Source organism: Populus euphratica, unplaced genomic scaffold, assembly GCF_000495115.2.
Source record: "Populus euphratica unplaced genomic scaffold, PopEup_1.0 scaffold71.1, whole genome shotgun sequence".
Lineage (NCBI taxonomy): Eukaryota > Viridiplantae > Streptophyta > Magnoliopsida > Malpighiales > Salicaceae > Populus > Populus euphratica.
The window spans coordinates 82,327-96,473 of NW_011499949.1; the positions used below are offsets into that span (position 1 = coordinate 82,327).

The following is a 14,147-nucleotide window of genomic DNA, read 5'->3' on the forward strand; positions in this document are numbered from 1 at the left end:
TGAGGATTTATTTATTTATCAATAATTATTTATTTTTAAGAGAACATATGCCTGATGTGGATAATATTTAGTTAAGAAGTCTGGCTCAATTATGCAAGCCTTAACCCCCCTTATATCTCTATAGTTATATAAACAACCCCAGCCCTGTTAGGTTTATCTTTATATAATGTTTTTCACTTTATAAATTTTATTTTTATATTGACTTGTGTTGTTTACATGGACATAACGCTTATAATAAAAAATAAAAATATTAAAGGAATTCTCTAAATAACCTGTATAGGTTCAATGTTCATATTTAAAATTTTAAACTTTGATAAAAAATAAACTTTGAACGTATATTTAAAAAGATTAAAATATTTAAAAAGATTAAGTAGGATTCACTTCATGTTTAAAACTAAAAGAAATCTAGGTTACAGGTGTATTTTTATATAAAAAAAATCTAGATTGTAATTATATCTTTATCTATCAATGAATCTCAAATTAGTTGGTGAGATACATCTAGGCATTATATTGAAATTGGGTTTGTCGTGCTAAAAAGATCAAATCAAGTTATTTGAAAAGTTTGGAGCTATTGTTCTAAGGAGGTTGTGCCAACTCTTTTAAGATAAGGTATGCAATCGTACCTAAAAGATTAAGTTAATCTCGTTTTTAAAAAGTTGTAAGGTTATTGCCCTTGAATTATGTTATGTCAATCTCATCATTGGAAAGTTATGTAATTGCAATAGAAAGATTGAGTAGTGCAATCACGCTATAAAAACTAAGTCAATTCCATCATTGGAAGGTTGAAAGGGTCATTGCTCTATAATAATGCTATGTTAAGCCTATCCTTATAGAGTTATGCAGTTGCCCTAAAAAGACTGAGTAAGTGAATTATACAATTACACTAAAAAAACTAAGTTAATCACATCTTTGAAAGGTTGATAAGAGATCATTAAGTATCACCTGAAAAACAAAACATTACTTTGAATAAATTAATTCATATATAAAAAAAATATATTCTTAGTCATTAACTATAGTATATTTTTATTGCCCTTTGAGTTCTAGTCAGCTCAATGACTTGTATTCAATTTATGTTGGGATCATTGTCTTAATTTCATAGATGAGGAGAAAGTAGATTTTCTCCAATAGATGTCTTCTTGGTAGTTGACTTACTTTTTATTTGATAGTTACCAAAAAGACTTCACATGTTTTATTGTTTAAATCAATATTTTATTTGTATTTATTGAAAGCTTTCAAGCTTTTGAGATTTTAATGACATTTATGAAGTTGACAAAAAGTGTAGTTTAGATTTGTTTGTCTTACTAAGTCTTCGGATAAATATAAGAAATTATTTTTTGACTTAAAGCAACGAATATGTTGCATGACCTTTTAATTCTCTTACAAACAATGCACATCCAATATTCATTTTCAAGCAATTTGAAACATTCTGGATTATTAAACTTGTTTTTCCTACAAAAGAAATTTCATTGGCACTATCAACAGGATCATAAGAATGCACACCATCCTCCTATTTGAGTGATGTTATAGCTCTGTAGAACTTTTCTTAACTGGTATACTACTGCTCAATGAGAAATCTGATATAATTAAAGAGTTCTTAATGCTCTAATAGAATAGTGTGTAAGTATTTTTTGAGAGGTCTACGATACGTTCCATCTTAAGTTTATTGTGATTGTCTATTGTTAATAATAATTAGGGATGTTAAAAGTTTTAGAAGAATAATTGATTGATGAATACTAATTTCCTTCCATTAAGATTAATAATAAAAAATAAATATTTTTTATCCATTATTAATGATATTTATAAATATTCCTAATATAAATACCCCATCCGAATGGCGAAACACTCCCACACCCAACCACATCCTTAGCATTCCTTCTCTATCACCAACAACTAACCACTAATCATGTTTAACAAAAGAAAGAAAAAAAAATGGTAATTCTCCCCGGTTGATGGTGCTCTAAGGTCCATAAATAAAAGACGAGCTACACTAGTCAGAAAGTGAATCTCATGGCCTGCAGGCCTCCGTCACGAGCATCCTGCACTGCAATTTCTGTCGCTTGTGAAGCTTTTTTAATCCTCTTTCTTTGTCGTTTTTGGAACGACGTCTCACCTGTACTTATCATGATAGGAAACTATTAAAGTAGTGATGAAAAACCAAGGCAATATTCCAGCATACTGACTGGATCTTCTGTTTGTTCCTTTCCGGTGCTGCAGACAGTTTCTCGAAGACATCTCCTCAAAAGAAATGCATTTAATTTTACAGCGAATACTAAATGGTCTCATCGCGAAGTTGACCCGCGAAAAAAGAAAAGAAAAGGGATAGTCAAACGAAAAATGGAAGCCTAGAAATTCTGCCCTTCATCGGCTGGTGGAAAGATGACTCAGGTTTCGCGTGTGATGACGATGGACATTCCATCAATTTATATTGGCACTCTCTTTATAATATAATAAAAGTATTAGAAGATTCATTAACGTTGCACTAACAAGTTTCGTACTTCATTCTTTTAATTTTTTTTTTAATAAGAGTTTTTTTTTCAATTTCATTCTTTAATCAAGAATTTATTCTTATTTTTTATATTATATTAGAAGATTCATTAACGTTGCACTAAAAAGTTTCATACTTCAATCCTTACTTCTCTCTTTTTTCTTTTTCTTTTTTTAATTTGATATCTTTTTTTATTTTTATTTTTATTTGTTATTTTATAAAAATTTAATTTATTTTTAATTTTATCATTCAATCTAAATTTATTATATATTATTTTTATCAATTTTATCTTCATTCTTTTAATTTATTCTTATTTTTTATATTAGTTTTGATACTCATTTTTTATTTTTTTTTGATACTATTTCTAAATTATTTTTTCTTTTTAATTTCATCTTTCAATCAAATATAAAAATTATTTTACATATTAATTTTAATTCTCATTGTTTTAATTTCTATATTCTTTGTTTTTTAATCTTTTTTTATAATTAATTTTTTTAAAATTTTATCTTTTAATATTTAATTGGTTTAAAATATATATTTTTTCTTTAAAAAAAACCCTGTGATTTCTTTTATATATTTTTTATCAGATTATTCTAATATCAGGATCTGAATTATAAGTTTGATTTTATTAATATAGGTTGACTTAATCCTGATTAATAGAGTTATAAATTTATCATATTAACTTAAGTGAATAAAAACTAGTTTTTTTATAAAAAAATTATCTCATTTCATCATTTGTATGATTATTTGTGTTTTTTTAAAAAATAATTTTTTTCTCATCATGATCTTTTTTTTAACCCAATTTATTATTACTTTTTCTTATCATATAATTAAACTAAAATTAATTTATTTGACCTAATCCATCATCATCATCAGTCATGAATTTTTCTTCTTTTTAAAAACACTTTTGTGGAAATTGAACACTATATTTTAAACAAAAGTAATAATCTAGCTCTAGGATATAGCTTTTTGTTATTTCAAGCAATAATGGGATCAAATAGAGATGTTATTTTGAAGAGTAAGTTGATAATTTAATAGTGTAAATATAACCTTTTTTTATATATATTGTTATATATCAGTTTTTTAAATAGTGTAAATTATACGATCTTTTTCAAACAGTCAAAATGGTTTCTATTTCAACAAAAACGTTTTTTTTTTATTTTCCTCACCCAGTTATTATTATTTTTTCTTAAAGAAACAGAGGACCCATTCAAGCAAATGAGGAAAAGCAGACTACTTGCGCGTATATTTCTCCTAGGGTTTTAAGCGATTAATCTTGTGGGTTTGGTCAAACTTGCCGAATACACCTGCCCAGGCACTTGCCATCTTGGAATAGCCCGTCACTTGAGAATGAAAGAACAACAGCAATTTAATCACAATATTCGTTGTTCTCTCTCCGTTGACCACGTACACAGGGAGCAGGCCTTCTATGCTTCTTCAAACCCATTATCTTGATCATATATGTTTATTTCTTCATTTTAAAATTTTTTATTTCCTTTTAAATTAATATTTTTTAATTATTTTGAGATGCTAATATTAAAAATAATTTTTTTAAAAAATAAAAAACAAACAAATTCACTCCGTATCAAGTTTTCTGTCACTAAACCCAAAGCATCTGATTCACGAAAAGGAAAAAGAAAATGTAGATTTTTGAAGAACGAAAATGAAAAAGGAACAAAAATGGTAGCATATTTAAGAGCTGGGAGTAGGATCTGGGGAGAAAGTGGACGCTATAGTCAGAAAATATCATGAAATAGAAGGAAAAAGGGAAAAGATTGTCCTCTCCTTTCTATTTTTTATTTTTATTTTGGTTAAATTATACCTGTTACCAGATTAAGATTAACATTTTTCCACAGTATACCCATAATAATCATAAACTAATAATTTTTAACTTATTTCTAAACTATTTTTAAAGGATAAGTAAGAACACTCGAGCTCATGTAGAAGGTAAGGCTCGAGCGCTAGCATGAGCTCGGATACTCGGCATCCCTAGTATTTTTTTGTGGGCTCAGGTGCACCACCTGAGTCCTACTCTTAAAATATAACCTATATTTTAAATTCAAAAAATATGCTGAGTTCTTTTAGCCAAGTATTATAAATACCTTTTAAATTACGGGCTAAAACATAAATGTATCACTTTTTTTTTACTAAATTATTAACTTTATTATTAGAGTGTCCTCAAATACCTTAAAAATAATATTTTTATAGATGTTCAGAGATATTTATAAAAAAATTATCTTAATATTAGAAATATAAGCTATCTATAAAAATACTTTAACCATGATTCAACATTGAAAACAAAAAAAATATCCAATAAATACCTATGACCTTAACTCTTCATCCTTGTATTTCTCTGTACAGAATAAATCTATGTACAAAATTACAATTTGTGGTAAGAAATTATGTGCACGTAGCTACGAATGCAACAATATTGTCATTTTGAGAGTGTGTGATTAGTTATTTTTTAATTTTTTATTTAAAAATATATTAAAATTATTTTTAATATTTTTAAAAATTATTTTTAATATCAATATTAAAATAGTCTTAATATATAAAAAAATATTAATTTAAAATTAAAAAATTAAAATTTTTAAAAAATAATTTTAAAATACAAAAACAAACCGTGCTAATTAATGCTAATCACACTCGAAAACTTAATGCGTCAAATCTCTCGGAGCCAAGCATCGATCTTTCAAAAACTTTTAATATCATGATTGGCTCGACAGCTACGTACGTTCATGTTATCTGGTTTTGAATTTTAAAATCATTTTTGAAAAGTAATTGTTGTTACTATCTAGAAAATAAATTACGCAAGGAGCTACACAGGTTGGCAACAGGGTGTTTCTCAACAATGGAAACCAAGACGGCTTCATTTCTTGAAAGGGCTATAAAAATACCAGAGAGTTACTGAATTGGAGACCTATTCTACGGTTTCAAATAAGTCAAAAACTTCGAATTACGCAGCGGGCATGCTGTTTGAAGGAGTAACAGGTCATATTCTAAGTTTCTCTCTGTTTTTTTTATATTTCTCTTGGCCTGGAGTTTCCTAGCACTTATTTTCTTTTTCCACGACAGAATCAGTCGTCTCTTTCATCAGACTTAGTGTATTATTATTATTATATATATATATATATAATCCAGAATTTGCCTCCAAACCAGGCAAGCTCTCCCAGCGAAAGGCCATTCAAATACAGGCAGAATCATTATAACGCGTGGACTCGTAGACATTTTCAAACCATCTCCCATCCTATTTCTTTCCGTGGCTTCCAACATGCCTCGCCTCTATAAATATCACTTCACTGATGTATCTGTAACCAAATCAAAACTTCTCTCGAAACTAGACTCTCTCTCTCTCTCTCTCTCTCTCTCTCTCTCTCTCTCTCTCTCTCTCTCTCTCTCTCTCAACTCAGCAAGAAATCAAGTGTTCTCATCTCTTGCTCTTTATTTCTTAGACAAAGTGTAATTTATTTTGATATCTTAGATGCCCAGAAAAGGTATGAGGACTATATTGTTCAAACCATCACGTTCTAGGTCACCTACTCGATCTACACCTCATCGCCAAACATTCTCAGATACATTAATGGATGACAATGTCGAGAATGCACGAGAACTCATTTCTAAGTGGGATGCCTCCCGTTCCTCCAGCCTCTACTGTGACGTCGCCAATCTCTTCGCATCAGATAATCACTACGAAGCCCAACGGTACCTGAACTCCATCAAAGACCTCCAGACTGCCATGCAATATTACATCTCCCATGACCCCACCTTGGACAAGCTGGTTCTCGCTCAAAATCTCATGCAAATTGCCATGAAGAGACTCGAGAAGGAGTTTTACATCATTTTGAGGTCCAGGAGGCAGCATCTCGATCCTGAATCTGTGTCCAGAGCGTCAAGATCAAGCGTTTCTGAATTTGAGGATGAGTCTGAGGAAGACGAATTTTCAAGAGTCGGAGAAGATTCCATATCTGAAGTAGAGCTCGTTTCCATGGATGCCATGAAAGATTTGAAGGCGATTGCTGAATGCATGATTGGTGCTGGTTATGGAAAAGAATGTGTCAAGATATTCAAGATCATTCGTAAATCAGTTGTTGATGAGGCCTTGTATCATCTGAACGTTGAAAGCAGGTTGAGCTCGGCACAGATTCAAAAGATGGACTGGGAGGTTCTGGAAGTTAAAATCAAGGCCTGGTTAAATGCAGTAAAGGTCGCAGTTAAAACTCTATTTTATGGTGAAAGAGTTCTCTGTGACCAGGTTTTTTCTTCTTCTCCTTCGTTGAAAGAGTCCTGCTTTGCCGATATAACAAGAGAAGGTGCCTTGTCTCTCTTTGTATTCCCTGAAAACGTAGCCAAGTGCAAGAAAGCTCCTGAGAGAATTTTCCGCACACTTGACCTCTACGAAGCAATCGCCGATCTCTGGACTGAAATCGAACCCATTTTCGATTTAGAATCAACCTCAACCATCAGACAACAGGTCATTAACTCACTAAACAAGCTCGGGGAGGCAGTCAGCGCAATTTTAACAGAATTCGAGACTGCAATCTCAAAATTCAACTCAAAAGCAGCAGTGCCTGGTGGTGGCATTCATCCTCTAACACGTTACGTAATGAACTACATCACTTTCCTCACTGACTACAGTGGCGTACTTACCGACATCCTTGCTGGGCCTCTAACAGTACCATCTCCTTTACCAGAAGCATACTTCGGTAGCCCCGTGTCCGCTGATGGCATGGGTACCTCATCTATATCAATAAGATTAGCATGGCTGATTCTTGTTATGCTATGCAAACTCGACGGCAAAGCTGAGATATACAAAGATGCGGCACTCTCGTATCTATTCCTCGCAAACAATCTTCAATATGTGGTAAACAAAGTCCAGAAATCCAACCTAAAGTTACTCCTTGGTGATGAATGGGTGGAGAAGCACGAGGAAAAGGTACGGCAATATGCGTCCAATTATGAACGCATGGGATGGAGCAAAGTTTTTGCTGCCCTACCGGATGCTAACGATAATCAGATGACAACCCCTCAATTCACTGAGTGTTTTAAGAGATTTAATTCTTCTTTCGAAGAGGCTTATAACAACCAAGCTTCATGGGTTGTCTCCGATTCCAAACTGAGAGACCAGATAAAAGTTTCGGTTGCCAGAAAGCTTGTACCGGTATACCGGGAATTTTATGGCAAGTATAGGCAATTGGTGCCGAGGAAGGAAGGGATCGTCAGATTTGCACCTGATGATTTGGAGAATTACTTGTCAGATTTGCTTTTCGGGACTGGAGGTTCAGGGAGTAGCCTGTCATTATCAACATCTTCTTCTGTCTCGTCATTTTCCTCGTCTTCGGGTCACTCTCGGGGCGGTCGAAGTCGTTGAGCGGCCGTCCATTTCCTATTATTGCTATTAGCCGTCCTGGCCCGAGGGAACTTCGGAGCCCGTGTTTCTTGTGAATAAAAAAAGAAATAATAACAACGATAATTAAATTACAGATGAGTGTATAGCAATTTAACAAGTGAGCAAGTCACCCAGTTGACCGCTTATGATATTGTGAAGACAGTTTTTGATTAAAGAATATTATTATTATTATTATTATTATTATTATTATTATTTTAAGATGTATAATTTTGATTAAAAACTTAGTGGATGATTGTGAGTATTTTAATAGTTGTTTTTTAAAATAATATTTATTAAAAATATATGAATATAATATTTTTTTATTTTTTAAAAATTATTTTTAATATGTTCATCAAAATCATATAAAAATATCAAAATAAAATTAATTTAAAGATGAATTTTTTAAAAAAAAATGTACTGCGTGGGAGATTGCTTTCTTCGGAATTGAAAAAACAGTAAAGAGTCGGTAAAAAACACATTACACCAGCCAGCCAAGCAGTCCATTCAACAATTGTGAATAATCTCAAGAACTATTGTCTTCAAGATCTTTGATTTAGCTACTGCACATTGATGCCCTGGCTCCTCTAATGATCCTTCCTGCTGCCGCTTTTTATCTCCTTAGTTCTGGTAGCATTCAGCTTGCTTTAACCGCTAGCTCTTAATTAAGCTTATTGCAATTCCCAACATGTATATATCATCGCCGTCTGCATTTTGTTTTTCTTGCAACTTGCTGTGGCCATTAACTGGGTGTCTTGATCTTTTCCATCCTCCCCATCTTTTCTTGAATATCAATTGCAGCAAGTTACGTGACCGCGCTTCTGCTCTTGTTGAGTTTTCTATATATTCACATGGCTACTACGTACCATGTTTGCTTAAAAAAAAACAAATCTCTGTTTTTTTTTTCTCACTCTTCAACTAGGTTGATGCATTTCTTTAACCCTTTATTATCAATTGTTTTTCTTGGCCCCGGCTGTTGCCTGTTTTCCTTTGTCGCGGCTGATTTCCATTTCGCCTCCCTTTTAGGTTTCTTAAAAGGAAAATGGGTTCCTCTATCAACTCAAGCTCATTATTTATTTAGATTAAACCCATAGATAATTTGCCATATCAGCTCCCAGCTCTCTCTCTCTCTCTCTCTCTCTTGCAACTTGTCCAATTTTTTTTTCCAGAAAGATTAGTTTGGTTAATTTGCACCTTCAGGGACTTTCTTCGTTTAACAAAATATATGAATCACTTCAGTACTGAGGAAATTAAGTGAAGTTCAAATGACAAAACTATAGATCTTGAAAAGAAGGCATGCTAAAATGCTAGCTTCTCCATTTTCTGCTTTCTAAATTTTTTCCAAACGTAAAAATAATGCTAAAGAGACACAAACATTTCTAAACAAAGAAAAGGGTTTAATAAACTTAATTAATTTAAATAAAAAATATAATGATATTAAATAAATTAATAATATAAATAAGGTAAAAACAAAATTTGATATTAAATAAGATACACGAGACGACATTCTTGTGCCTTGTTCGTGGGCTTGTAAAATAAATATACTTAATAATGTTATAATTGTGAACCAGTGCTAAATAAATAATAAAAACTAAATGTATAATGAAGCCAATATTTCATTACGGGAAAAAAATTGTGTTGGTGATTGAAAACTTAGAAACTAAACAAAATGATTTATAGTAATTCACAGTGTTTTGTGAAGAAAGATACAGTAGTTTCATCACATGATTTAGCTTTTCTGTTAATAAAAAACAAAAAAAATTATAAAACTAAATTCTCTACCAACTTAATATTAAAAAAACATTTAACTTTATTTATAATTTTGAAATGGAAAAAACCCATAAGAAAAAATGTTGTAGCAATTAACAATATTTTGAAAGAAAAATTACAATGTTTTTCCTAATACAATCAACAAAGACAATTATAGAAAGAATCATAAAAAAAATATTTAGAGAAATACTGTAGCAATTCATAATGTTTTGTGAGAAAAGTTACAACGTTTTCTTCATATAATTTAGCTTTATTGTAATTATAATTCTTAACCAATTCAATATTAAAAAAAAATCGACAAGAATAATTTTAAAAAAAATTAAAAAAAATCATATGAAAAAACACTACAACAATTCATAATGTTTAAAAAAAAATTACAAAGCAAAATTCTATCAGCTTACTATTAAAAAAATAAAATCAACAAAGATAATTTTAGAAAAAAAACATAAAATACCATGTTGGAAATATTGTAGCAATTCACAATGTTTTGTGATGAAAGCTACAATACTTCCCTACATGATTTAGTCTTTAGTAATTGTAATTTTCAATCAGCTTAATATTAAAAAAAAATTAAAAAAGATAATTTTGAGAAAATCATAAAAAAAAAACTTGCTGAGAGACATTGTAATAATCCACGGTGTTTTGTGAGGAAAGCCACATAATTTTCCCTGCATGATTAAGTTTTATCACAAAGTTAAATTATAACTATCTGAATATTAAAAAAATAAAATCAACAAAGGTAATTTAAAAAAAAATATTACAAAAAAAGAAACACACAAAAGAAACTGGAAAAAAACTATATGGAAAAAAATACTATAGCAATTTACTGTATTTTGTGAGGAAAGTTACATTGGTTTTTGCTCACATATTATAACTATATTTTTTAACTAACTCAATATAAAAAAATAAAATAAAAAAAAAACAATTCTGGAGAAAATCATCAAAAAACAAAAAAAAAACAATGTGAAAAAACATTGTAGCAATCAACAATGTTTTAAAGTATAAAAATTACAAAACTAAATTCTCAATTAGCTTAATATTAAAAAAATAAAATCTACAAATAAAATTATAAAAAATAAAATAGAAAAAAATTACAAAGCAAAGTTTTTAACTTGATCAATATTAAAAAAGTAAAATCAATAAGGATAATTTTGAAAAACAAATGAAAAAAAGGGAAAAAAAGGAAAAGTTGGAAAAAAAAGTAATTTAAAAAAAAAGAAAGAAAAAAATAATCAAAAAAATAAAAAAGGGGGAAAGTTGGGAAAAAAAGAAGATAAAGTACAAAAAAAGGTAAAAAAACAAAAAAATGAAAATAAAAAAAGGCTCGCATTGTGAATTACTTTTGTAATTCACAATGTATTGAGGGTTGGTGAACAGTGAATTTCTCATATCCTTTAGCTTATTACTTAATAAAATCAACAAATATAATTTTGAACAATAAAATGAAAAAACCTTGTGGAAAAATACCATAGCAAGCGACCATATTTTTTTTTAAAAAATGATAAAGTATAATTTTTAACTAGCTCAATATTAAAAAAGTAAAATCGATAAAGATAGTTTAAAAAAAATGTGAAAAAAGGAAAAAAGGGAAAGTTGGAGAAAAAAGGAAAGTAATTTTGGAAAAAAAAAGAAAAAAGCAAAAGAAAAAAGAAAAAAGGGGAAAGTTGGGAAAAAAAAGAAAAAATACAAAATAAAAAGGTGAAAAAAAAAGACAAAAAGGGGGAATGCACTATGGAATACTATTGTAATCCAAATGCATTGGTTATGGGTAAATAGTGAATTTTTCACATCTGTTAACTTATTACGTAATAAAATGAATAAATATAATTTTAAAAAATAAAATAGAAAAACAATATGGAAAAATATTGTAATAATCTATAATAGAAAAAAATTACAAAGCAAAATTTTTAACTAACTCAATATTAAAAAATAAAATTGACAAAAATATTTTTTAAACAAATATAAAAAAAGGAAACAAGGTAAAGTTTTTTTTTAAAAAAAGTAATTTTGGAAAAAAAAGATAAAAAAGAGAATGTTGGAAAAAAAAGAAAAAAAACAAAAAAAAATGCACTATGAATTACTATTGTAATCCACAGTTAAATGAGTTTTGATGAATACTAAATTCCCCATATCCTTTAGCTTATTAATGAATAAAATTAACAAATATAATTTTAAAAAATAAAATAAAAAAATATTATGGGAAAATACCGTAGCAAGTCACAATATTTAAAATAAAATTATAAAATAAAATGTTTAACTAGCTTAATATTAAAAAAATAAAATTGATAAAAATAATTTAAAAAAAATATATATAAAAAAAGAGAAAGTTAGAAAAAAAAAGAGGAAAGTAGTTTTGGAAAAAAAAATAAATGAAAAAAAGAAAAAAGGGAAAAGTGGGGAAAAAAAGAGAAAAGTGCAAAAAAAAGAAATAAAAAAGAATACACTACGGATTAATTGTAATCCAGAGTGTATTGGGTGTGGATGAATAGTGAATTCCCCATATTCTTTAACTTATTATTTAATAAAATTGATAAATATAATTTTAAAAAAATAAAATAAAAAAACTATGTGAGAAAATATCGTTGCAATTCATAATATTTTAAAGAAAAAATATATTTGTTTTTAACTAGCTTAATATTAAAAAATTAAAATTGATAAAAATAATTTTGAAAAACAATATACGTAAAAAAAAGAAAAAAAGAGAAAGTTGGAAAAAAAATAATTTTGAAAAAAAAAAAGAAGGAAAAAAGATGAGAGGTGAGAGGTGAAAAAGAAAGTTAAAAAAAAAAAGGTGAAAGAAAACAAAAAAATATATACTATGAATTACTATTATAATTAGGATAAAAAGTAAATTCTCCACACTCTTTGCTTATTAATTAATGTCCTAAATAAACAGTTGATTTGAAGTGCACGCAATCTTTTGGTTACTATCAATTCCCAGTTGTTTTTAATATTTTCAATGGAGCGCTATATTTAGTTGCCTTGCATATTTACAAGAAATGGACTCTTTGCATATTAAGATTATTAAAAGGCTATATATCATTTTAAACTGAATATCAATGGCGGTTCAAAAATTTTACACGATCTACAGTGAAGCGCCAGTCATGTAGCTAGCTAGTATAAAAATCATATCATGTTGGAGTTTAATAAATATACTATTAATTTATGTATTGTTCAAGGATCTCACTTGAAGTTATTGAAGAAAAAACTTTGTAATATGTTTAAAGACTATTTGGTACAGTCTAATTATAAAAAAAAAAAGGAAAAAAAGGAAAAGTTGGAAAAAAAAAGAAAGAAAAAAATAAGAAAAAAAAATAAAAAAGGGGGAAAGTTGGGAAAAAAAAGATAAAGTACAAAAAAAGGTGAAAAAAACAAAAAAATAAAAATAAAAAAAGGCTTGCATTGTGATTACTTTTGTAATCCATAGTGCATTGAGTGTTGATGAACAGTGAATTTCCCATATTCTTTAGCTTATTACTTAATAAAATCAATAAATATAATTTTGAACAATAAAATGGAAAAAACCTTGTAGGAAAATACCATAGTAAGCCACCGTAGTTTTTAAAAAATAATTATAAAGTAAAATTTTTAACCAGCTCAATATTAAAAAAGTAAAATCGATAAAGATAGTTTGACAAAATGTGAAAAAAAGGAAAAAAAAAAAGGAAAGTTGGAGAAAAAAGGAAAGTAATTTTGGAAAAAAAAAGAAAAAAACAGAAGAAAAAGGGAAAAAGGGAAAAGTTGGAAAAAAAATAAAAAGGTGAAAAAAAAGAAAAAAAGAGATAATGCACTCTATTATTGTAATCCAAATGCATTGGTTATGGGTAAATAGTGAATTTTTCACATCCGTTAACTTATTACTTATTACGTAATAAAATCAACAAATATAATTTTAAAAAATAAAATAGAAAAACAATATGGAAAAATATTATAGTAATCTATAATATTTTAAAGAAAAAAATTACAAAGCAAATTTTTTAACTAAGTCAATATTAAAAAGTAAAATTGACAAAAATAATTTTTAAAAAAATATAAAAAAGGAAAAAAGGTAAATTTTTTTAAAAAAAAGGTTTGAAAAAAAAAAGATAAAAAAGAGAATGTTGGAAAAAAAAGAGAAAAAAACAAAAAAAAAATGCACTATGGATTACTATTGTAATCCACAGTAATTGAGTTTTGATGAATATTAAATTCCCCATATCCTTTAGCTTATTAATGAATAAAATCAACAAATATGATTTTAAAAAATAAAATAGAAAAATCTTATGGGAAAATACCGTAGCAAGTCATAATATTTTAAAGAAAAAAATTACAAAATAAAATGTTTAACTAGTTTAATATTAAGAAAATAAAATTGATAAAGATAATTTAAAAAAATATATATAAAAAAAGAAGAAGAAGGTAATCTTGGGGAAAAAATAAAATAAAAAAGACCAAAAAAAGGGAAAAAAAGTGTGGGAAAAAAAACAAAAAAAAATGAAGAAAAAAATGAAAAAAAGAAGAAGCCTGGAG

The 14,147-nt window shown here is 28.2% G+C and overlaps 1 protein-coding gene across 1 annotated transcript; it reads left to right on the top strand.

The window, feature by feature from the left end:
* The first annotated feature begins 5,876 nt into the window (after positions 1-5,876).
* Positions 5,877-7,963, top strand: LOC105137780 (exocyst complex component EXO70B1-like). Its single transcript, XM_011043655.1, has one exon. The coding sequence runs from the start codon at positions 5,967-5,969 to the stop codon at positions 7,851-7,853; it is 1,887 nt and encodes a 628-aa protein (XP_011041957.1). The 5' UTR covers positions 5,877-5,966; the 3' UTR covers positions 7,854-7,963.
* The last annotated feature ends 6,184 nt before the right edge of the window (positions 7,964-14,147 follow it).